The sequence below is a fragment of the Mesoplodon densirostris genome, chromosome 2 (genome assembly GCF_025265405.1).
Source record: "Mesoplodon densirostris isolate mMesDen1 chromosome 2, mMesDen1 primary haplotype, whole genome shotgun sequence".
Taxonomy (NCBI): Eukaryota; Metazoa; Chordata; class Mammalia; order Artiodactyla; family Ziphiidae; genus Mesoplodon; species Mesoplodon densirostris.
In genome coordinates this window covers 87,488,961-87,513,907 of record NC_082662.1, presented here as the reverse complement: position 1 = coordinate 87,513,907, position 24,947 = coordinate 87,488,961, and the positions used below count along the sequence as shown (strand labels likewise).

At 34.2% G+C, this 24,947-nt stretch overlaps 1 protein-coding gene across 5 annotated transcripts in view; it reads right to left on the bottom strand.

The window, feature by feature from the left end:
* Window positions 1-11,398: 11,398 nt before the first annotated feature.
* Window positions 11,399-24,947, bottom strand: part of PTBP2 (polypyrimidine tract binding protein 2) — an 82,462-nt gene continuing 68,913 nt past the window's right edge. For 2 of the 5 annotated variants that reach the window (XM_060090167.1, XM_060090166.1), the window contains exons 9-14: window positions 22,919-23,073; window positions 21,422-21,455; window positions 20,911-21,003; window positions 13,486-13,702; window positions 13,303-13,380; window positions 11,399-13,132 (exon numbers count right to left, since the gene is read on the bottom strand). In XM_060090167.1, the coding sequence (XP_059946150.1) occupies window positions 13,000-13,132; window positions 13,303-13,380; window positions 13,486-13,702; window positions 20,911-21,003; window positions 21,422-21,455; window positions 22,919-23,073 (710 nt within the window). In that variant the 3' untranslated portion in view covers window positions 11,399-12,999. The remainder of the gene's footprint in view (window positions 13,133-13,302; window positions 13,381-13,485; window positions 13,703-20,910; window positions 21,004-21,421; window positions 21,456-22,918; window positions 23,074-24,947) is intronic. The other 3 variants (XM_060090163.1, XM_060090164.1, XM_060090165.1) reach the window with 3 other exon arrangements.

Genomic DNA, 24,947 nt, shown 5'->3' with positions numbered 1-24,947 from the left:
TGACATAAATCACAGCAAGATCCTTTTTGATCCACCTCCTAGAGAAATGGAAATAAAAACAAAAATAAATAAATGGGACCTAATGAAACTTAAAAGCTTTTGCACAGCAAAGGTAACCATAAATAAGATGAAAATACAACCCTCAGAATGGGAGAAAATATTTGCAAATGAAGCAACTGACAAAGGATTAATCTCCAAAATATACAAGCAGCTCAATATCAAAAACAACCCAATCCAAAAATGGGCAGAAGACCTAAATAGACATTTCTCCAAAGAAGATATACAGATTGCCAACAATCACATGAAAGGATGCTCAACATCACTAATCATCAGAGAAATGCAAATCAAAACTACAATGAGATATCACCTCACACCAGTCAGAATGGCCATCATCAAAAAATCTACAAACAGGGCTTCCCTGGTGGCGCAGTGGTTGAGAGTCCGCCTGTCGATGCAGGGGACACGGGTTCATGCCCCGGTCTGGGAAGATCCCTTATACCGCGGAGTGGCTGGGCCCATGAGCCATGGCGGCTGAGCCTGCGCGTCCGGAGCCTGTGCTCCGCAAGGGGAGAGGCCACATAGTGAGAGGCCTGCATACCGCAAAAAAAAAAAAAAAAAAAAAAAATCTACAAACAGTAAATGCTGGAGAGGGTGTGGAGAAAAGGGAATCCTCTTGCATGGTTGGTGGGAATGTAAATTGATACAGCCACTATGGAGAATAGTATGGAGGTTCCTTAAAAAGCTAAAAATACAACTACCATATGACCCCGCAATCCCACTACTGGGCATATACCCTGAGAAAACTATAATTCAAAGAGTCATGTACCACAGTGTTCATTGCAGCACTATTTACAATAGCCAGGACATGGAAGCAACCTAGGTGTCCATCAACAGATGAATGGATAAAGAAGGTGTGGTGCATATATACAATGGAATATTACTCAGCCATAAAAAGAAATGGAGTTATTTGTAGTGAGGTATGGATGGACCTATAGTCTATCATAGAGAGTGAAATAAGTCAGAAAGAGAAAAATACCATATGCTAACACATATATATGGAATCTAAAAAAAAAAGGTTCTGAGGAACCTAGGGGCAGGACAGGAATAAAGACACAGAAGTAGGGAATGGACTTGAGGACATGGGGAGGGGGAAGGGTAAGCTGGGACGAAGTGAGAGTGTCGCATGGACATATATACACTACCAAATGTAAAATGGCTAGCTAGTGGGAAGCAGCCGCATAGCACAGGGAGATCATCAGCTTGGTGTTTTGTGACCACCTAGAGGGTGGGAGGGAGATGCAAGAGGGAGGGGATATGGCAATATATGTATACGTATAGCTGATTCACTTTGTTATACAGTAGAAAGTAACACACCATTGTAAAGCAGTTATACTCCAATAAAGATGTTAAAAAAACAAAACAAAAAGCATGGGCTCAGTCTTTGTTGTTTACTGTGACTTTGGTAGTAACATCTACTGAGCCTCATTTCCTCTAATATGGAAATAATATATATTTGCCTTACAGTGTTGCCATAGGAATTAAATGTACAAATATATACAGGGTTCAGCATTATAAGTATTACTATCAAATACTCTTTAAATTCTATCTCTTACCTACTACAGGACCACAACTGCAAATCCAGACCTACAGCACATGAGATTTGTGTTTCCTGTTGCCACTGCTCCAACATGTGTGTCATTTCCTGAAGTTTTATCAAACCCTCCCCCCCGCCCCCATTATCTGAAAAAGGAAAACAGATGTTTTCATGATCATCATAGGAGAAAGATAGAAGACAGCAAAGAGAAAGTTCTGGCTCTCTAGTGCAAAAAATGCACTAAAAAGTAAAGGTCTTATGATAAAAATGCACAAGATTTACATCCAAAGGACAGAAGAAATGTTATGTAATGTAAAATTGTGTCAGGGATAAAAAGTATATAGATAAGCAACCAGGACCAAGAAGAATTAGATTCAAAAAAGATCTTTTCTTCATCTTCCTTTGACTGAAGGTTTACCATGCGGATAGTTTGCTTTTAGTGTTGGTTGTATAGACAAATTAAAAAAGTATGTCTCCTTCTGGCACTACAAATCTAACAAAGCTAGATTAGGTCCATGATTGATTTTGATCATGTCTTTATGATAGCATGTAAAAGTATAAATTTAGGTTCTTAGAGAACACATAATACTTTTTTCCCCCTGAAGGAAGACGGGGAAAGAAAAGGGTACACTGTGACTACAGATCTCTATACAAGTGTTCATTGTTGAGTATAAATACAAAAGAGGAAAAGGACACACTTAACCATGTTTGCGCTTTCAGAAATCCTGTTAAATGTTATATGACTTTGCTGCTTTCTGTGTCTTATCATCTGAATTGTCTCCTATCACTTGCTTCAACAAATCTACAAAGACCCACATACTTAAGCTCTCCTACCCTAACAGAAGACAACATTCTAACTACTCTTGAAGAAACAAACTCTCGTGTACTAGTATACTAGCACCTGTGTATATCATGTTCACATTTAGAATTTAGCAAAAATAGGTGACAAATGAAAACAAAATTTGGATAAATTTTGCCAATTATTTTGCATTTATTACTCCATAAGTTAGACCAAGATGGTATGATACTTATGCAGTAAATATATTAAATACAGAATGAATGAGAGTTCTCTGATTTCCTTAGGTCAAACACTATTAAACTAATTAAAACTAAATTACATGTTTAATAACAATTCATTTAATGTGTCAAAAAATTTGACAGTTTTGGAGTTTATAAAGTGGGATCTGACCTAAATTATCAACTCCATACATCATCGCAGTTAAGAATGATGAATAAAGAAGAGAGACACAGAAAGAAAATATACTTGAGGGAGACAATATATTGGTAAGGAACTTCTAGAGCTCTAGGTTAGGTATAGTGATTCAGTGATCAGAAAGAAAGCAAATGCTAACAGAAATATTTTTGGCAGTTTTATCTAATATAATGCACAATATTCCCAAAGATATCTTACTTGTCTACTTGATTCCAAGTAATTCTCATTAAACTCAAACACATATGACTTTTGTATACAAAATGATAAGCTAAGGTAGATAGTAAATTTAGAGGCACAGATGGTGAAGAAAAATATGTTGAATTTTCAGTCAAACTGGTTTTGAGTGTGGGGGTAAACGCAAGAATATATTGCACGTATAATTTTGCTTCAATTAGCTGAAAGACAAATCATGGTTAACATACTACTTATTAGCAAGTAATAGTTAAGCTTACTGTGGGACTTGAAACTTTTTTTTTTAAAGGGGTCTTTGCTCAACTACATTGTCTTGACTCAACAAAACTGATATTTCAGATTTTAAATTTCTATATTACTTAAGAATAGGGATTCTAGAATTCTCAAGCCAAAATGGCAGCATGAACAGCTTAGACAGTTGAGGCAATATTCCTATGGGAATTTGAATCACAGCCTAAAATGGTCCTAAAAATACAGTGGCTAAAATGGCTTTGCAATATCATTTTAAATCTTCTGTTGTCACTTACATGCTTTGTTTTGCATTCTTCTGGTATGTCCATGTTTGTTTTAATGGGAAAATATTTTTCAATTACCACAAAAAAAGACAATGTCAAAACCATGCATCATGTTTGTTTCATGGATTTCTTTAATCCTTATCATATAATTAGAAAGGTATGGTCATGGTGTTTAAATCGTCAGAGGATGATGCAGCATTAGAGTAAGGATCTTCCTTTTAATGGCACTCAACGAGATACTTTTGGAAGTCTTAATTTTATATTATTTAGGAGAATTTAGTATCAAGTTTTATTTGAGGTCCTTATAAGGACAGATTTAAACAGACTTAATACTTGTGATTTTTTTGGAATTAGGAAAAAAAAAACCCTCTATATTTAAAAGGGATATTTTAATGAGCAGGGTAAATTTATCAGTTTTGTCACTCCAACCCTGACCCTTCTCTTAAATCCATTTTACCAATAATTGTTTAAAAACACGGATCTTAGAATAGAGTCCAAATGTTTTAGAGTGACCCATAATTTGACCTTTTCATACCCAAACACGTTTCTCTACTGCTTCCTTGTCTCATAATTGATGACCTAGCCATGTTAAACTTTTAGTTTCTCCAGGGTGCCATAATCTTGACTCAGTACTATTTTTTTTTTTTAAACAAACTGTTCTGTCTTCAACACTTCCCTTCTTCATCCCTCCAATCTAGCTCTCAACTGTAACTACAGTTGACCCTTGAACAACACAGGTTTGAACTACACGAGTCCACCTAAATATGGATTTTTTTTTCAGTAAATACATACGTACTGCAGTACTACAGGATCCTCAGTTGAACCCCCAGATGCAGAACCAAGGGTACAAAGGGAGGACTATAAAGTTCTAAGCCCTAACCCCCACGTTGTTCGAGGTTCAACTGTACCTCCAAAAATCCTTTCCTAACGGGTAAAGGTTGAGTATACTACAATAGCGCCCAGTAGTTTCTGCATAAAGCTTACCAAACTATACAACTGCTATTATTTCACACCAGACTGAAAGCCCCTTGATAAGAAGGAACTGTATGCTGATTTGCAGCTTCTAGTTAGCATGTAGTAGTATTTGCAGAATGAAGATGTTAGCGAGTAAGTATGGTTTATGTTTCTAGTTCGTAGAAATCCAGTTTGAGGAGTTGGTTGTTCATTTGAAAGCATAATACTGGATGTTTTATACTGACAGTCTTAAAACCGAAATCTACCTCTTCATGTGCTCTCCTGTAATTTTTATAAATAAATTCAATTATTATCTAACAAAACAAAAATGGAAAGGGAAAAAACCACAAATAATTTATATCATTTTGTTATTGTGGTGTAGAGAGAAAAGAGCCATGGGCTTTGAGGTCGAAAATTACCTCCATTCGTTCAGAAAATTGTTAAAATAATCTCACCTTAAAAATGGTTCAAAAGGTGATTCTTTTTTCTATCACTACAGACATTCCCAAACTGTATTTCTACAGCAGTTGATATGAAGCGCTTGCATTATTTTGTTCGAAACTAATTTTTATTTTGAAAATATTTTAATATTTGCCAATTTTTGTTGCCTATGCTATTAATCTATACATTAATTTAGCAATAAATATACTACGATTACATAGAGTGCAATATTTTTAGTATTCATGACTGGCTGAAATTAATACTATTATCATCTCAGGAAAGGAATAAATACCATGCCCAGATTACAAACTAATGCTCAAGAGATTATGATAAAAACTAGAAAAGAAACATATTGGGCATTATCTTTTTAAGCATGATTCCTGTAATAGCACAGACAAGAAGATGGAAAGGCCATAGACGAGAAAATGGGCTCAGACTAACATGGTTTGTTCAAGCTACCATGATCTATAAATGGTGATGCCCAACCTCAAACCCTGTTTTCTCATGCCCAGCATCACAATTTGCTATATACCTTCTGTCATAATATGAATTGGCCTAGAAGCTCCTTGAGAGTAGACAACTCTAACAAAGCATAAGCATTTCCAGAAACTGCCACGTTATGCAAAATCACACAATAAAAACCACAGGGCTTATGGGATACAACACTCAAAAACTTCATCACACAAAAACAGAAACAATAAAAAAAATGGCAGCACACTTTTGCATGTTAAATGGTTAAGAAATATATAAATACTATAAATGACACCTTATTTTAAAAGATTGAAAGCTTGCTTGTGGAAGTGGGTGTTGTAGCTTGTGAGTCATCGTGAAGTGTTGAAGGATTGCATGAAATTGGACAGAAAGTTGTTAACACCAGATGTGGGTAAGTGTGCCCCCTAACACGTGAAGAGCTGAGGTAGGTAGCTGACAGATGTCTGAGGTGTATACGTGTGTGCACCCAGTGTATTTCTAAACAGCCTGGATTAGCTGGGTGCAGTTTTCTGCTTTCCATGTTTCCCATGATGAAATCGCACATTAAATGCGAAATGCATGTAACACTGAAATTCTTCCTTAATATATCAAATATGTTGGAAAAAATGTGCATTTTCAAAGTTCAAAAAAAAAAAGACTTGAGTGTACTGTGGTTCCATTTATCTTTAATTCCCTACAATGCAAACAGCAAATTCCAACAAACGTCTTTTGAAAACGTATAAATTAACACTTAGGGGGAAAAAACTTCCATAAACGGAATGCCAAGAATTTTCCCCAAGCAAGAGAAAAAACTACCAATGGAATGAATCTGTATTTCACATAATCCTCAGAGTGAACACATGAGGCAGGTATTATCTCTATTTTACAGATGAGACAATTAAGGCTTTGAAAGGTCTCATCACTACTGGGTAGCAGAATAAGGTCAATGCCTCTACTTTTTCCAGAACAAAAAATATTTATAATTTATAATATACATTATAAAATTCCAAACTCAGGGAAGAGACGACTACTGCAATGTTACTATGGTCTCCCTGGGGCTGTTTTGCTTACATCTTTAAAAAACAGCAGTAATTATTCCTTTGAACATATATATGTACTTTAACTTCTATGAATCATTACTAAGTGAATTGGAACCACCTTTTAGAACTTTACAAGTGTCAGCATAAGAAGCTTTTTAACCACAATTCTTTGACTAATTCTCCACTAGCGTTGAACACACTAGTGATAAATACATTACTTCCGGTTTCTGGAGACTTTTAGTGATTTCTACCGTCTGGAATTGTTACAATACCAGAAATTAAGACAAAAAATTTTTAAAAAGGGAGGATTTTAAGCTGAACCAGACAAAAACAGAAAAACATCTGAATATTACAATTTGCACCATCATTTGTCAGTTCATTAACCAGTTGAAAGGATTCATCTAACTGGTTGGTTGTGGTTATAAAAATGTAAGTCTCAGGAGCAAGAAATTAACTGCAAAGAGAAGATGGATGAAAAGTGAAGAGAAAAACAATATAAAAGTGATAGCTAAAGCAGCAACAAGGTTTAGAGACAGCAATGGGAGTGGTAAACAGGAAATACTCAGCAAGACAGGACAGTAGAGAAAACTGCTAGCCACAAGAACATGAAAAACTATGCTAAGGATATGGGTAATAAAGTCACTGAAGGCATAGTACGGCACAGCTAAATCCATATTTTTATCACAGCTCTAACTCAGAGAGTTATCAGCAGCATCACTAGTAAAGTTTAGGTACTGCAACTTTAGAACTGTGCTATCCAATTGGAGTTGGGAAAGGAATTGAAGCAGCATTCAGTGAACAGGAAAGCTATTTACCAAAATGACCCAAGGGTCATTTTATTATAAAGTATGATGTAACAGATACAGGGCTTAAGAGTGTTAATTTCCAGTCATTTAACAAAATCAATTCACGTGCAAGTCCTAAACTTGATGTCTATTACTAAATAAAATGTCAGGCTAAACTCGATGTCTATTACTAAATAAAAAATCGTATTGATTTCTGTTATTAGCTATTTACCTATTATCTTGTACATTAAATTAATTTTAATTTATGAATAACAGCAGGTCTCTACTTCCTTTAGTTTAACACATTGCAGGACTGAACTGGAAACCCAGGTACCTGTAATCTAATTACAGGTAAGTCACTTCAAATATGTTGCTAAACTGTTCATTTGACCTATCTAGAACAGTTTAAAATGAGGTTAAAACTATATACATATGGTCCTTTTCAGCTCTTAGTGTTAACAATACATCTCTCGAATAACTTGAAATTACCAAGAAAATGTAACAATGTTCACACTCAGCAAAAAAATAAGAAAAAACTTTTAAGCTGATTTTCACTGAACTGAAAAAATTCTACTAGCATAGAACTTGAGTGTCCAAGTGGGTCACACCTACCAATCTTGTCAAAATGTAGTTCAGCAGGTCAGAGGCAGGGTTAGATACTCTGAGTTTCTAATAAGCTCCCAGGTGATAATTGCTGTTGGTCTGGGGACTGAGTTTTGAGTAGCAAGGCTCTATGATCTGAACAAACTGTAATGCTGACAAGCTAAGCTAGCCCAGATATTGTTGCAGAATAGTGACTATGACCAGGAATAAAACACTGTAAGGAAAACATTCCGGAAAACCTGATGATGAAATACGTCTGGGAGGTGATAATATGGGAGGAACAAGAAAGATCGTTAAGTTGGTAACTGAAGCGGAATGAGGGAGGTTTGTTATTTTCTAAGCACTAACACCAATTAAGGGGAATACTCTTTCTGTCCACTGAAATGGGAGGGAGGCATTAAGTTACACGAAGGGTGGCTATAATGTGAAGCTGGAAAGGGTATCTTTGTATTTGAGGATCTCACACATAATTTCAGCTTTAAAAATACTAATGATAGCTCCTTGTTTACTTTTTACATCTTTGCCTTAGGAAGAACTTGAGACTCAAACAACTCATACGGTATTTATTGAAAAGGAATTGATTTAATAACCTCAAAACTGGTTAAATGTAATGAGATTTGATAAGGGGATTATTAATGTCCAGACATCCTAATCTTAACAAAATTTTAAAGTGTGTTGAACAAAATATCATACCATTTAATAAACATCATAAATATTTGCAGTATTTTTTTAGGTACAAAAAGAAACTTAGACTACAGAATACAGAACAAATTCTCTTCGAAAAACCACCACTGAATTTAAAACATACTAAATTCAATGTAACGATTACCTGTGGAGAAGGGATATACAGGGGCTAAGATCAGGGAGAGTACATAAAGGATGTCAGTTCAATCTGTAATGTTTTATTTCTTTTAAGTCATATATTAAAATTACACAAAGTATGGAAAGTATTAGGTGGTAATATTAGGTATTAGGTGGTAAGTGCATAGCTGTTTATATTCTTTGTATTTTTCTGCATATCTGAACACTTCATTTTATCCTTAATGTGGGCAATCTGACACTTAACTTTAATACTTTATTTGCAAAATCTAAAACAAAAAAGGATAGGATAAGTATACTTAGGAGAATAAAGAATAACTCCAAAATTAAGGGTTTTGATAATTGGTACACATATCCTAATACTGTGGCTTAAAATTGAGATTTTCTACTGAATTCTTACCAACAGATTTTCTTGAAACAAATATTTAGCCAAAACAGAAACCTATGTATGTTCAATTTCACTAAACAGTTCCATACCCTTTCCTTCTGAATGAAAGAACATTTTCAGATTCTTGCTCTATTTAAAAATATTAAGGCAGTGAGGAAATCTTGTTTGAAGTCCCAAGCTACTCATGAGAATGTCTTTTTTCATATTCTCCAGACTTTGTTAAAATTACCTCTCAGTTTCACAGCAACCTTTAAAGGTATGTACACAGAAAAATCTCATTTTTAAATGGAGTCCATAATTAAATATGTATGTGTGTTACTAGGCTATCAAATAGTTCAAACAGAAAATACAAGGCTAAATCCAGATTCTCCTTTCATTTGGCTTTGGGATGCATTATAGACTTGCATTCTACATCTTTTTGCTTTAGCAGATGTTAACACTTAAAAATTAAAAAAAAAATCCTCTGTAGCAAAGAGACATTGGGGTATTGTTTACTGTAGATAATAACTAAGATCTGGCAGACAGGAAACTAACATTGCAACTTTTCCTCCTACATAGCATTTATCAATTGCATAGCATGTCTGCATTCCTACTGAGTTTCACAGTACCCTGTGAGGTGGGAAGAGCAGTACTGCCTACATTTCCCATACACACAAGGGATACTGAGGCTTAGAAAAGTAACTTGTCTTTTTCTGCTAACTATATGTTGATCCAAAAATAGAAATAACAAACCAATTACCACAATCTGATTATACTAACCTTGTATTTTGAACTTTAAATGCCTCAAAAGTGTTAATATATCCCTAATGTAACTAAATATAACGATTCCTTATCATTCCTGGTTAAGCCAGGGTGTTCTTAGCTGCTTTCAAATGTTAAATTAGATTTCTAACATTAAATGTAAACTTTATGAATCCATTCCTTAAGTAGGTATTTTGAAACCCATTTTCCAAAATAAATCTTAATGTCAAAAAATCAGTTTCTCTCTCAGTTGTAGGAAAAAATAATCAAGTTATCTTTCTTAATATTCAAGGTAAGACCTCTATTAACAAGCAGCTGCATCTTAACACTTCACAGTTAGCTAGTTCACTTGAGAGATAAGACTGAGGCATATGGTGGTAATAATAATGATGATGACAAAGCTATTATTTTCACCTAATTAAACAATTTACTGTATGCTGAGGACTGGGTTAAAATAATGTATGAAAATTAAAGCACTCCAAAATGTCAAAATTCTCACGTCACTGACTTGTGCTTTGGAAGGAAGGTTGCACTGGAGTGCACTCTAAGACTGAGGAATATGCCACTCCCTAGGCAGGAAAAACTTGGGTTTCTGGTCACTCCCCCATCAGAAATACTGGGAACTCCTTAGCTCAGTAATCGGAGCAACCCCAGTTCCCACAGACATTTCAGAACTTCTGTTTCTTCTTCCAAGCCAATCCCAGCCAAAGGAACTACCTGAAAAACAGATATAGCACCTACTTTCAGATATTTCAACTACCACCCAATACTGAGAAAAACTTCACTTAAAGAAAACTGTTCGATTACTATTCATTCATGTTATGGGTTTTTTACAGACTTTTTAGGCTCATGTGCTGTTGCTAGAGTTCTTCTGCACTACAATGCTATTTTAAGAAAAAAAAAATTGAGATAACTTAGCTTCCAAATCACCCCCCATGTCGACCCAAATGTAAACAATTATTTACTATACTCTTTCCTTCTTGGAAGTGACTGTATTATTGTATTAATATAGCACACTTAAATGAATTGCATACTCCTTCATTTGTTTTTGACTTCCCTAATGTATGAGTTTTGCATAACTGTTATTTTATAACAGAACAAACTTAAGGAACATGTGTAACTGCAAAGTTATCAGACACCAAAATGCCTGTTTAAAAAAAAGGTGACCCCCCCCAAAAAATATTGAGTACTACAAACACCCTAATCGAAACCCTTTAAAAAGTGAAAATCTTAACATCACAAATTACCCTTAAACTTTTAAATACCTGAATGTGTATCTTCCTTCCCACCCAAGGCAAAAGCAGATGGTATGATACTGTTTCTTCCCAGTAACATCAAGTACCCTTTGTTAAAACTCACAAGGTAGGAAATCTTTAGCAGACACAAAAGATGAAAGATGAAACTGCAGCAAGAGAGCATGGCAAATCCAAAAGATCTATTAGTGCATAAATCTACTGGAAAAACAACAACAACAAAAGAGATAGAAAGAATTAACAAGATACAATAAAAGTTATGTCTTTAAAGCAGGAGATTATAACAGGGTGGGAAATGTTTAATATGTGTCCTCCTGAAAAGCAGTCACCATCTTTCAAATTAAAAAAAAACCAGCTGGTATATTTTCACAGCATCTAGATTTATTTATGGTATAAAGCCATAGAATTGTAATATTATTATTCCTTTCCCACCCTGGCAGAGAATAAACATGAATTCAGAAGCACAGTGGAGTGAAAAACAAAGAAGAAGAGAGAGAAAAGGCAGCAGAGAGAGACAGAAAAGGTGAATACAGAGCTACAGAAGTGTTTATTGAGCATGCTACAGAGGTAAGCAGAGTACACACAAAAGGAAATTAAACAACCATCAAACCTCCCAACTTTGTTAGAAAATTAATTTTTAATTGTGCCGCTTTCAAACTATACTGAATTTTACATTTCTAAAGATGTAAAAACTCAACTAATAGAAAATATACATGACCATTCTGTCTACATAGATAACAGAATCTATGAACCTTGAAACTAAGTACATCAATTTGAAAAAGTATTGGTCATTTAAACAGAATCAACAATTCAGATTGACAAGAACTGTTCAAATTAATTTGACCTGTAGATTCTGAGCCATGTTTTTATTAAAGTCAAAGTCAGATCTATTCCTAAATACAAAATATTTTGAAGATTTATTAAAACTGAATATTACAATGCAAGGTAAATTAAGACTAAAGGCACATAAACTTTGGTCCCACCTGGTTGTCAGTTTTAGAAAACTGCCACGAAATTAACCTTCCTGCAAATTTTCGCAGTACACTTTCTTTTATCTTTGAAAAATACATGCACCAGTTCCTGAACTAGCTAGACCAGTGTGCACATGCTCAGAAATCCACAACCGTATTCCAAATCTTAATTACAAACTAAGGATGGCAATATATATTTAAATGCACATAAATCATGTCAACTTCAAAAACATCTACGAAAAATATTCAGCCACAAACAAGACGTTACTTAGTGCTGACATTTATATGATACGTCCCACAAGAGTGTGTACAAAAAGGTTAAGATTCCACAATGCTTTCCACATAGGGCTCAAACTTACAGAAATCACTTTGTCTTAAGAAATTAATACTCTGCATCTTGTTAATTTTAACTAATGCCTACATTCATAACTGAATCTAGACCAGAATTGTGAGATACAAAAGGCCAATGTTTTTTTTTAAAGCAATAAAGCCTAAGGTAGTAAAAACTAAAAAAATGCTGCTTTATTCTTTCAGTATCATGTATCTTATCTGATTAAATAGAAAGAAATGTGACAAGCCAATAATTCAAAATAAGTTCCAAGCAGGAGAAACAAAAACTTAACCTTTTTACACACCCCTGCCTAAACATATTGTTAATTCCCATTTAACAATGTGCCCTAGACAACCAATTCCTTTCTTCTAGTAAATGCACAATAGCAACACTAGTTTTCCTTTTTAAGGCACGTATGTCAACTAAGTTGAAAAAGGAAAGTAAAATTAAAATTTTAAACAGACAATAAAAATGGCTTCTCTACAGAACAGATGAAAGAGCAGTTAATAACTCTGCCTTTACATATGCCATTTCATTTTATAACCAAGGAATGATAACAGCATGAGAAAAAAGAAAAAAAAAAAGAAAACAACAAAAAAAATCAAACTCTGGTCCCCACTTTTCTGAACAGTCAATAGGTGTTGACACCAAACAATGTGATTCACCGCCAATCTTCATCTCCCCTTTTTTAAATTGTTGACTTGGAGAAAGACACTCTCAGATGATGGTTTTCACCAAGGTTATAATTATGAAGATCAATCAAGGCCTGAATAGCTTCTTCCACTGTTGCCATCTGAAGAAGAGCCATTTTGTGATCTCTTCTGAAACAAAATTATGAAATTAGATACTTCATAAAAATTAGGAAGGGCTTAAATACTTAACTTTTGCCCATTCCAGAATCAAGGATGTCTAGAAACAAAAAGAACAACTACTTGAAGAAAACTTTTACTTCTATCAAGTCACTAATGTAAAGACAAGAAAGCTTGCTTACTGAAAAAACTTAAATGCTTTCACAGTGCCCCCAGTGTTAGCAAACAGTGTTCGCAGATCCTCTTCTGCTACTGAAGGGCTGGGAAAATTAGATGGAAAAAAAGAAAAACAATTAATGAAAAATGTTTATATTTTATTCCTAAAATGTATATCCTTAATAAACTACTCCAGCTTTAATACTTACGGGATATTAGATAGGTGAAGGGTTGCAGAAGGAGGAAAAATGTTCTGAAAATTTTTGGATCCAGGTTTCTTGAAACGATGCAGTGGGGAATTACCAAAATCTTTTGTTAGCCCTTGATCATCAAGTCCCTCTCGAGGTAGTTGTACAGTCTGATGTTTAGACAGAGTAACACGAATAATTTTTCCATACATCTTCTGTCCATTAAGATGATTCATGGCTATAAAGGGGAAGAATGCCTATTAAAAAACAATATCAAGGTTCAAAGCAAAAATAATTCTCATTTTAGAAAACTTGAAATATCTGAATTCTGTTATGATTTTAAAATAAACCATGAATTTACAACAGCCACTGGTGACAAAACAAGTTCATTTGCACTAGACAAGGCATTGAGGCAAAAAAGCCAGCTTCTTTCATAGAATGAAAATCCAAAATGTGAGTCTCTCTCTTCCTTGACAGTCCTGCTAAATGCCCAAGAAACTCAGTACTCATCTGTAACATTTTCTCCCTGCTGATCCATATCCTAATTGCCAAGTCCTACCATACCCATCCTCTTAATTACTCTCAAATTCATCTTCTATTTCTACACTTTTCACTGCCATTATTTTTTTTATCTGGATAACTCAATCAGTCTCCTAATTTGTCTTGTTGGATTTTTCTCTACTTTTCTCCAATCCATTCTATACAAATCTATGTCACTACCTGCTTAAAACCCTTAGGCATAATGTCTAAACTTATTCTTTAACATGGCTTATGCCTTTCTCAGTCTGACCCTAACATCTCTATCAAGCCTCCCTGAATAAACATTTATTGATGATATACAATACTAACCACTTTGTTAATGCTGAGAATCAAGTGGTAAGACAAGAACCATCCTAGCCCTCCTCACGGAACCCACAGTATCTTAGTACTGTACTCCTTGTACTTAATGTTCCAGGTGTACAAAACGTATTTTCTTAAACACTAGTTTTTTTTACCTTTAGCCCCGTGTGCATGCTCTTCTATTTATAACAATTTCCTATCTCCTTCACTATCCCTCCTAATCTATTTATCCTTTAATGTTACTTCCTCAAGAGGGCCTTTTCTTCATCCTCTAGAAAAGGTTCAGAACCTCACTAGATATTCCCCCATGCAGTACCCTTTATTTTTATAAATTCATTACATTTTAATTATTTATATCCTCCTTCAGACTGTAAGATACATGAAAGCAGGAACCAGTGTCTCTCCCCACAGCACACAGCACAGTGCCTAAACACAGAACATCACATAGCTACTTCTTGAGGCAGCAGTTGGGTTACTTTTCAACTAAAAGAACTGGTCTGAGATTAGAGAACAGTTACACGTTTTATGTTTTATTCACTAGTCACAACTGAAGAAAACCATGTCATAAGTCATATAGTTTAGCTAAACTGAAGGTCTATTTGACTACTCAAATCAAAGTATTAGAGTATTAAACAGAGAGGTAAAGGCAATATGGAAGAGCAGGGAATTGAGAATAAAATCCCTACTCTCAAATGTTTTAATTTGATTAGTATACTACAGTACACAGTCTGACACAGGAGATACCCAGAATTTGTTAAATCCATGCATCTTGTCATACTTACTTGTATAGAATAAACCAGTTAAATATAAAACAGGTCTGAAAAGGAAAATGCTATAAAAGTATAAGGTACCATTCCAAAAAATCTTTTTCATTTACACTTCCCTAATTTGTAAAAATAAGTTTACTATTCTAGTTATAAGATAAATACTAAGGATGTAGCGTACAACATGATAAATGTAATTTTAACACTGCTGTATGTTATACATGAAAGTTGTTAAGAGAGTAAACCCTAGGAGTTCTCATAACACAAAAAAATTTTCTATTTCTTTAATTTTACAACTATATGAGATGATGGATGTTCACTAAATTTACTGTGATAATCAATTCATGATGTATACAAATCAAATCATTAATGCTGGACCTTTTAAACTTACACAGTGCTGTATGTCAATTATATCTGAAAACTGGAAGGAAAAAAAGTTTACTCTTCCTGATTTACTGCAGTGTTATACATCTGTAATAGTTTTTTCTTAGATTTTCAACTGAGGCTAATAAAAAAAAATAAGCTGTCAGGCCTTAACTTCCTTACACTGTATTTCGCATATACTTATAAAATCAACTCAATTATCCGTAGTGATGGTATGTAAACTTTTATAATAAAGCTTACTTAAATTATAAAATATTTTTAAGGTTCTATTAATTGTTTTAAGTGAACAGAACTTTGCTTATGATAAAGTGCTATTACCTCATACAAAATGTGTTATAAGGAATGAGTTTTGGGAATAAAGTGGCATAAAGAAGTAGACTAAGGTGGTCCTAAGAAAAGGTGTTTTAGTGCAGCTTTGAGAAGTTATAAAAATACTGCACGAACAGTTGAGCTTTGAGATGCTGAAGGGCACAAATAACAAAACAACAAGAGGTCCTAGGCATAGTAACTGCACAAAGAGGAGATGGATGATAGAGAAATGGGGTTAAAAATAAAGCAAAATAACCAAACAGCTAACTCAGAAAGTAACCAGGTAATAAGGGAGATTCTAGTCAGCTGATTGCTGATAAAAGGATGTGAGTAAATTTAAAGTGGATGGGGGTTAAGGAGAGGGGTAATTAGAATACCGGGGCTTTTAAGGGTATTAAAAAATAAAAAGCTCATCAAAAATGGAGGTATATATATTGATTAAACAAAGAAGGAAATGATTAGAATAATTTTAAATGAATCAAGTTTAAATAACAGGACTCTAATATCTTGAAATCTGTTCCAAGAAATATGGCATCAATGAGCAAAGCAATCAATGATCAAGAAGAAAAAAGTCAATACTGCATAGTGGAAACGTCATTTTTGGTTGAGTACTATTTTCTACCTCTCCCTTTATCTCTGAAGATAGTAATGAATAATGAGAAGTTAAAAGATGGTTAAAAAAAAAAGATACGTACAGGAGTTTACATAATGTGGAACTGGAACTATATCAATAATTATCCCCTTTATAATTAAAAATATTGTGTTGCCTCTCCCATTTAAAAAAAATGAATCTTGACATCCACTTGTTTATTAGTCTTGTCAAAGGACCCAACTTTTAGCTTTATTTTTTTTCTCTCAACTGTTTTCTATACCATTGATTTCTAGATTTCTAGTCTTGTCTTTATTATCTCTTTTCCTTGGGTTTATGCCATTATTCTTTTTTTTCCTAAATTTTATTTATTTACTTATTGGCTGTGTTGGGTCTTCGTTGCCGTGTGCGGGCTTTCTCAAGTTGTGGCGAGCAGGCGGCTACTCTTTGTTGCAGTGCGCAGGCTTCTCATTGCAGTGGCTTGTTGCAGAGCATGGACTCTAGGCGTGCAGGCTTCAGTAGTTTTGGCACGTGGGCTCAGTAGTTGTGGCTCACAGGCTCTAGAGCGCAGGCTCAATAGTTGTGGCGCATGGGCTTAGTTGTTCCCCTGTGGGATCTTCCCAGACCAGGGCTCAAACCCGTGTCCCCTGCATTGGCAGGATTCTTTTTTCTTATAAATTTATTTATTTTTGGCTGCATTGGGTCTTCGTTGCTGCATGTGGGCTTTCTCTAGTTGGTGCGAGCAGGGGCAGTATCTTCGCTGCAGTGCGCGGGCTTCTCATTGCGGTGGCTTCTCTTGTTGCAGAGCAGGGCTCTAGGGCAAACGGGCTTAGTTGCTCCTCGGCACGTGGGATCTTCCCGGACCAGGGCTTGAACCTGTGTCTCCTGAATTGGCAGGCAGATTCTTAACCACTGCGCCACCAGGGAAGCCCAGGAAGGCGGATTCTTAAACACTGCGCCAGCAGGGAAGTCCCTATACCATTATTCTTAACAGTTAAAACATTCTGTAAAACATCACTTTCACTGTACCACACATACTAATACGTATAGTACTTCTATTATCATTTAGTTTTACATATTTTAAAATTCCCATTAAAATAACTTCTTTGAGACATGAGATATTGGAATTATTTTTCAATTTCCAGATACCTGGAGATTTAAAATGTATCTTTCTGTTATTAACTCTTTAAATTAATTGTGCAGTAGTCAGAGAATTTGGTCTGTATGATACTCTCTGAAATTTACTGAAGCTTGATTTATAGTTTAGTTTGTGATCAATTTCTGTAAGCGTTCCCTGTGTACTTAAAAAGAGTGTGTTGGATGTATAACTATTAGATGCCTAATTCTATACATGTTTAATTCTGTTAATGTAATTGTGCTGTATCTTTTGCGTCTTGCTGATTTTTTTTTGGGGGGGGGTCTGCCTGACATAATTCAGCAAGGTGTATAAAAACCTCCATTATCGTGGTGAATTTGCTCAATTCTCCCTGCAGTTCTATCCATTTATAATTTATACATTTTGAAGCTATTTCATTAGGCACACATACACATAAAACTGTTGTCATCTTCTTGGTGAACTAATAAATCTTTTATCAATAATCTTTATCTTAAATGAATATAGGTACATAAGTTTCTTTTGCTTATTACCTGTCAATTATCCTTTTTATATTCCTTTACTTTCAATCTTTCTACATCTTTGCACCTCACATCTCTTGTAAAGAACAAATAGGTGGCTTTAAAAAAATCAAATCTGTCCTTTAATTGATGAATTTACTCCTTTACATCTGTTGTTATTATTGATACATCCGGACTTGATTCTATCACTACTTTCAAATTTCTATTTTCCCCCATTTTTTCCATATCATTTGCTATTTCTCCCTCCTTTCTTTTGACTGTTTTTTTTGGGGGGAAGGTCTATTGAGAGCTCCCTTCTATGAGACCAGCAATACCTCAAAGTGCGACTTGGAGTTCTCCATTACTCACAGTAATGAAGAAGTGAAAGCCAATATATACACATACTTAAAAATTGCTCAAATATCACAACACCAGAGTTACATGATTCCTACTCCCTTTACAGCACACTTCGCTAGATATAATTTAGTAGTTAAAGAAGAAGTAAGTTTACTTTTGAGATGGCAACTACATATTAAATAAAAACAGTTGAGGCTTCCTTGTAAGTAGTTCTTGAAAATATGAATTGGAGAAACAAGATAATTATTTTAACAAGGAACTACTCTGACATTTCCTTAGAATTCATTCACTTTAATCATTGAAGATCAGTACACTACTTCAAAACATAATTTACAAATTATATTATTCCTAAAATATCCAACTTAAGAAAATTCCAGTATCAATTAAATAGGTTATGATAGAAATTGAAACATCTTAATGTTTGCAAATTTTAAAACTCTAGTCTAAAATGATTTAACATGGCCTCTAAGATTTGCAACAATCCCATTCACACCTGTATACTACTGACTATATCTTGCTGTTTATTTCTCTCATACTACTTCCTGAGCATAAAAACATCTGCCTATATTATAAAACAATGAGTATTTCCAAACAGAGTTCCATGAAAACCAAAAAGAATGAGAACAGAGCCCATAAAAAAAGCATACTACATTTTAAAAAATTTCACTTTTTTTTCAATAGCACACCCTAGTTTTGTATAGGATTTGTGTGTTTGTGTGTGTGCTATAAAGGCACTAAAGGTGCAAGTATGTATTTTTATGGACATATACTTCAAGAAAGTAAAATCTAACCTGGCGGCAATGAGAAATAATAAATTATTTGCCACTATATAGAGTTTGAAACCTATAAATCATGCTATTAGTAAGTCAAAGCTTTAGTAAAAAAATCTTATAAAAATTAGGGGTAAAAGATTTATAAATGTAAGTACTGTTAGGCACTGAACTGTATTCTCCCAAAAGTGATATATGGAAGCTTTAATCCCTCAATGTGACTACCTGGAAGCAGGGCCTTTAAGGAGGTAATTTAGGTTAAAAGAGGTCACATGGGTGAGGCCCCAATCCAGTAAGACTGGTATCTTTATAAGTACAGGAAGAGAAATCAGAGCCTCAGAGGCTGAGAAAAGGCTCAGAGGAAAGGCCATGTGAGGACATATGGAGAATGGAGCTGTCTGAAAGCCAGGAAGAAAGTCCTCACCAGAAACCAAATCTATTGGCACCTAACTACTGGCCTCCAGAACTATAAGAAGATAAATTTCTGTTGTTTTAGCCACTCAGTCTGTGGTATTAACAGCCCAAGCAGACTAATACAAGTATAGCAAAAATTAAAGTATCACTTATCTAAATAGTCCTTACATAAAACAAAACCAAAAATAGCATGAAAAATTTGGTTAAATTCTACCTCAGGTACTTCTCAACCGTAATGATTGTGTATCCTTTATTTACATGAGGGTAATGCCACCCACAGCTCACACAATGAGGAAAAAAATCAAACATTTAAGAATGCTTTGTCAACTATGAAACAAAAACTGAAAAATGCTACTTACAAAGTTTATAAAAACAATGGCAATGACTACACCCACCAGGGTACAGAAGTGTACACAAGCAGAGGAAGAAGAAAAGATTTAATGAGCATCTATGACATAATCAGCATTTTTATATAACTTCCACTAAAGATGGATAATAGCTGGTAAGAAACACTGAATTTCAAACTTACTTCTAACTCCAAAGGCTAAAAGGTCTAGTTCATCATGTTCTTAGTTTGTGAGTCTCACAAACTAAGCATATAGTTTAATAGCAAAAATACACTAGTTTTTATACCAAAAATGGCAAATTTCAAAATTAATAATGTGAGTACACCAATCTAAAGTACCATCATCCTCAAATCTCAACTAACAGAATTATAAGCTAAGAACATATTGACTTTAGAGTCAATCACACCATGAATATGCAGCTACATTCTAGATTTATGTGATTTGGCTTTGTGCATGAAGTCAAACGAGATGTTAATTAAGTCATCAATTATTTATCTAATAGTATAAGTGTAACTTGTCTGAAGTACATTTTAAGATTTCAAAAAGGATTAACAGTGGGGTATTTGGGGTGTAGGTTTTTCATTTTGTAAGAACCTGGTACCTCTAAAATACATTTCCCATGTGACTCTTTCCTTTACTAAGTTTAGTTAAACACTTGCAAATGACTTTAGAAGAATTAAAATAACACAGCGTTAATCAGGATTCCGTGGACTATATGAACTGTTAACTTCGATTATAAGGAGTATCCAGGAATGAAAAACACTAAGGATCTTTAATATGTATGTCATAATTCTTATGTGAAATTGTTATTGTAATTTTGAAGCCAAAACATTTCTTCCTTAGACTCCACACAAGAAATGGGAAGAGGACAGCAGAAAAATACAAATATGTTCATCATGTACAACTATTCATGTTAAAATATGAAAATTAACATGACATTTTGAACCCTGGCTATTAATAAATGGCTTCTAATATGAGTTTGCTTTTATTCACAGGTTTAGATTATATATTTGAAATCAGATTTGAAGATGTATAGATAACATATAATTTAATCTTACCCAGTTGTGATTGGTTTCCATCAGCCATCTGTATTAGAGCACTGTCTTTCTTGTTGTACAAAATCTTCACACGCTGCACATCTCCATAAACACCTTTTTTTGGAGCCACAGAGAGGTAATCCAAAAATGGAATTAATTTTACATGCAAGTCAGCTAAAGATTATCTTTCTGACATATTAATGAAACATTCAGACATCAACATGATCACTCATTCAAACTCATCATTCTCACAAATGAATAAAGAAGATCAAGATTTTGAACAGTGAATTTTGAAAAGAATCATCTCTGATAAACCCTCAAAGCTATGTGAATGATATTAAATTAAAGACCATGCAAAATAAATCAGCATGCATTAAAACAAATTTTGTGTCTATGGAGAGTTTTAAATAGCAAAGAAAAATAGCAAAAGATTTACTATTCAACTTTAAGCCAAAGTGCTAGCTACAAATAAGAATTAAGGTGAAACAAAAATCAAATCAATAATAAAAGTATAGTGCTAACAATAACATACCGAAGAGGGTAAACAGACTTTGGGGCGTAACCATCTTTAGAAGGAGAGAAGAGCAAGCAGCGTAAGACAAGAAGAGAGAAGAGTCGAGGAAGAGCGGAGATGAACAGATCATCCATAACGAAGGGTGGTTCCCGCAGAATGGTGAGGTGGTCATGGATCATGGTTCAAGGCGGTTAATTGGGGCAAGTTGGTCCGAGGAACATTTGTTCAAGCACAGAAGCATGAACATAGGGAATGGAGACAGGGGATGAAGACAAGGACAAGGAAAATAAAGGATAAGACAGGGAAGGGAATGGGTATTTGGGAAAAGACAAGGAAAGGGAAGGTGAACACACAGGGAAAAGGATGAAATGGGGAAGGGAAACAGCAATGCAGAAGAAAAAAATAAGGAATTGGGGAACAAAAAAAAAAATAAAATATAGGTCAGTACATAGGAAATGCAGGATTTGGTCAGAAAATGGTTGGTTTATGTACTGTACAAGAAAAACTGAGTAAAATGTAGTCATCCAAGACAAATATGGGTAAAGTACATCTATATCAAAGAGTAAATTACAGCATTTCATCTCAACATAGGGAAGGAAAGCATGCACAGGAATTTTAAACTTTGAACTTTAACTGCATAAGCATGGCTGGTTATGAAATGCAGGCAAAATTCTTGAGAAAAACAAAGGCACTCTAATTCAAACATTTTAGCATGCAGAACTGTGGATGACAATAGTACTAAATGATAAAATAGCTTAATGTTCGTATTAACAGAGGCCAATTAAAAATGAAATATTCAAATTAGACATCATAAACTGATACACTGAGCTTCCCACATTTCATACCAGCTTCCATAGCAATCAAAATAAAATACACCAGACATAAAATGTACAACTAAAGAAAATAACTCAGCAATAAACTTTATTTAACGGGGTGGGAGGGGTTCAGGGAGGGGTAAAGTTGAAAAATATTTTTAGAAGACAATGACTAATAACTGCAAAGAAAAAATTACTAAGAAAGACTTGAAGAGTGCCTCGTCAAGATCTTTGGAAGAACCTTCAAAGAAAAATGTATTAGAGTAGTTCACATAAAATAAGATTTAAAAAAATGCAATGACACATAAGCATGAAATGAACAAGCAAATTATTAGAAAAGGCAAAGAGCAAAATTGTTTTACAGTTACATCTGCAAATTAGATCACATTTGCCTTTTGAGAACAACAAAAAGATAAAAAGCCAAACTACAGTACTTCACCATATTTTTCTTAGGAAAAATAGGTAGTTAGGTTAAAAAATATATATATATATATATTAAAAGAGATATGACTGTCTACGGAAATAAAGTATTACCTAAACAAGTACATAGATTTTATTCGGAAGTAGAAACACAACGGAAAATACTTTGACTAATGAATGTACATAAAAAGAAAGGCAAGTGCAAAATGAAATAAACATGAAAAACTTTCACAAATGAAATGGAGTGAAAAAATAAACACCAGAAAATTATTTTACTAACCTCTTCATTTAAATTGCTAACCAACAGGACTGTATTGCCACCAGCTGAGACTCCAGGCATTCCCACTCGGCCAGCAGCAGCTGCAGCAGCTGCTGCAGCAGCGTTTGGAATAGCCAAAGGACTCAGAGCTCCTGGAACAGCTGCAACAGGAAGCCCTAATTTTAAAATAAAGCATATTTTACGAAACACACACAAGTCGTTTACAAAAACCAATTTAAGCACGATGGCTGCACGGCTTAGGGCTGACCGTTCCAAATGGTTCCTGAAAGTTAATTTTTATAATATTTAGAAAAATTAGTTGCTGATAAGTAGTAGATAAAATTAATTGGTTTCAATGAAATCATTAAATATTAGAACTAAGGTACATACCTGTATTATGTTAAAAAAAATTAAATATACAACATTCCATTTCCTATGGAAAAGCAAACACAGCATAAAGAATATACTTCCAAGTCAGAGACTTGAAAAATTCACTTCCATGGTTCATAGTGAGGAGCCAAATCTAAAAAAAAATCATCTTCAACATAACAGTAACTCACTTTTTTATACAAGTGCTACCTACTTTATAAACGTGCTTGAAATTAGACAATTACAGCTTACAAAACATATTAAGTCCTTTACTTTTAGAGACAAAATCACCCTGAACATCATTATTTAATTCATTCAAGTGACCTAAAGAAAATCTTACCAAAATCTGCTTTCCTTAATTCCACACTCAAGTAGGTATAACACAAGTTTCTCAATTACAACACTTCCTCCGTAAAAAGAATGAGAAAAAGTCTCTATATCACACAGGCTTTCTCTTTCAGTATTTTCCTATCCTTTACCTACCAGTTTTAACATTTCCTTCTTATTTCTACTGTTCTACTTTCCAGTCTTACTGTTGTTCTGTCATCTTCAGGATTCTTCATTTATTCCACGGAATTCCCTTTGTCTCAGCATCTTTTACCCACATTTCAATTATCAATAAACTTGGATTCCTTTCATCCCTTAAATTCTTATATACCAGCTTATTTCTCAATAAATATTAGTTCACTAAAGAAATGAGTTATATGTTCTTTTTTTTCCTTCTCATGATAAAGGCGACAAACATTCAACCTACATGAAGTTAATTCATGACATACCTGGGTAGAACTGGCCCTTAGTACTGCTGTCCCATAAGTTCATGTTTTATTTCTTCTTTTCTCTTTCCAGCTTTCTTGTACATGTCATAAGGATGTGCTGTTACCTCTGGTTTCAGATGTTACTCTTTTAGCCAAGTTTGTTTATCTTTTTACTTTACAGAAACTATGACCTTTCATTGGCAGGGTGAAGGGCTCTTGAAGACTGACAATTTTTAACTTCTTTAGTTTTTGACTTATAAAATTTTTCCCTCCCAATCTCCTTTTACCTTTTCTGAGTAACCCTCCCATCAGTAGAATGGTGTTTCTCATTTACACTCTTGCTCTGTATGAGTTTATTTTACAGTCCCCCGCCACCACTCCACATACCATTTTTGGGGATTCCCTCCCCCCATCTTTTTTTCTTATTTCTCCACTTTTATTTTTTAGATTTTACCTTTTGTTTTGGAAAATTTCCAACATATACAAAAGTAGAGAGACTAAAATAATGAGCCCCATGTATCCACCACAATTGTTTACCAATTATTAACTCATGGCAAATCATGTTGTATCTACTCACCAATTTTATTTTTAAAGTAAATCCAGAAATAAGGATCTAATTTTAAAACAGAAACTTCTCATGTCTAATAATTACTCATGCATAATAGATTTTAGTGCCTTTTAGGATCCACCACTTTAACTATTCTATGGTATTACTAACTTCTCAATGTTAAATACCAGAGCTCTCATTACATTTGATAGGTTGTTTCCATTTAACATTCAATGGATATCTTAAAATGCTGCCAATGTAAGATACATTCCTAATTCCTAGGTAGGTACTCACAGTCATTTTGATCTTGCATACTTTTATTAGACATGTAGTTAGATTCCAAAACTTATAGTTCTAAGTTACTTATCATTTGTCTTTC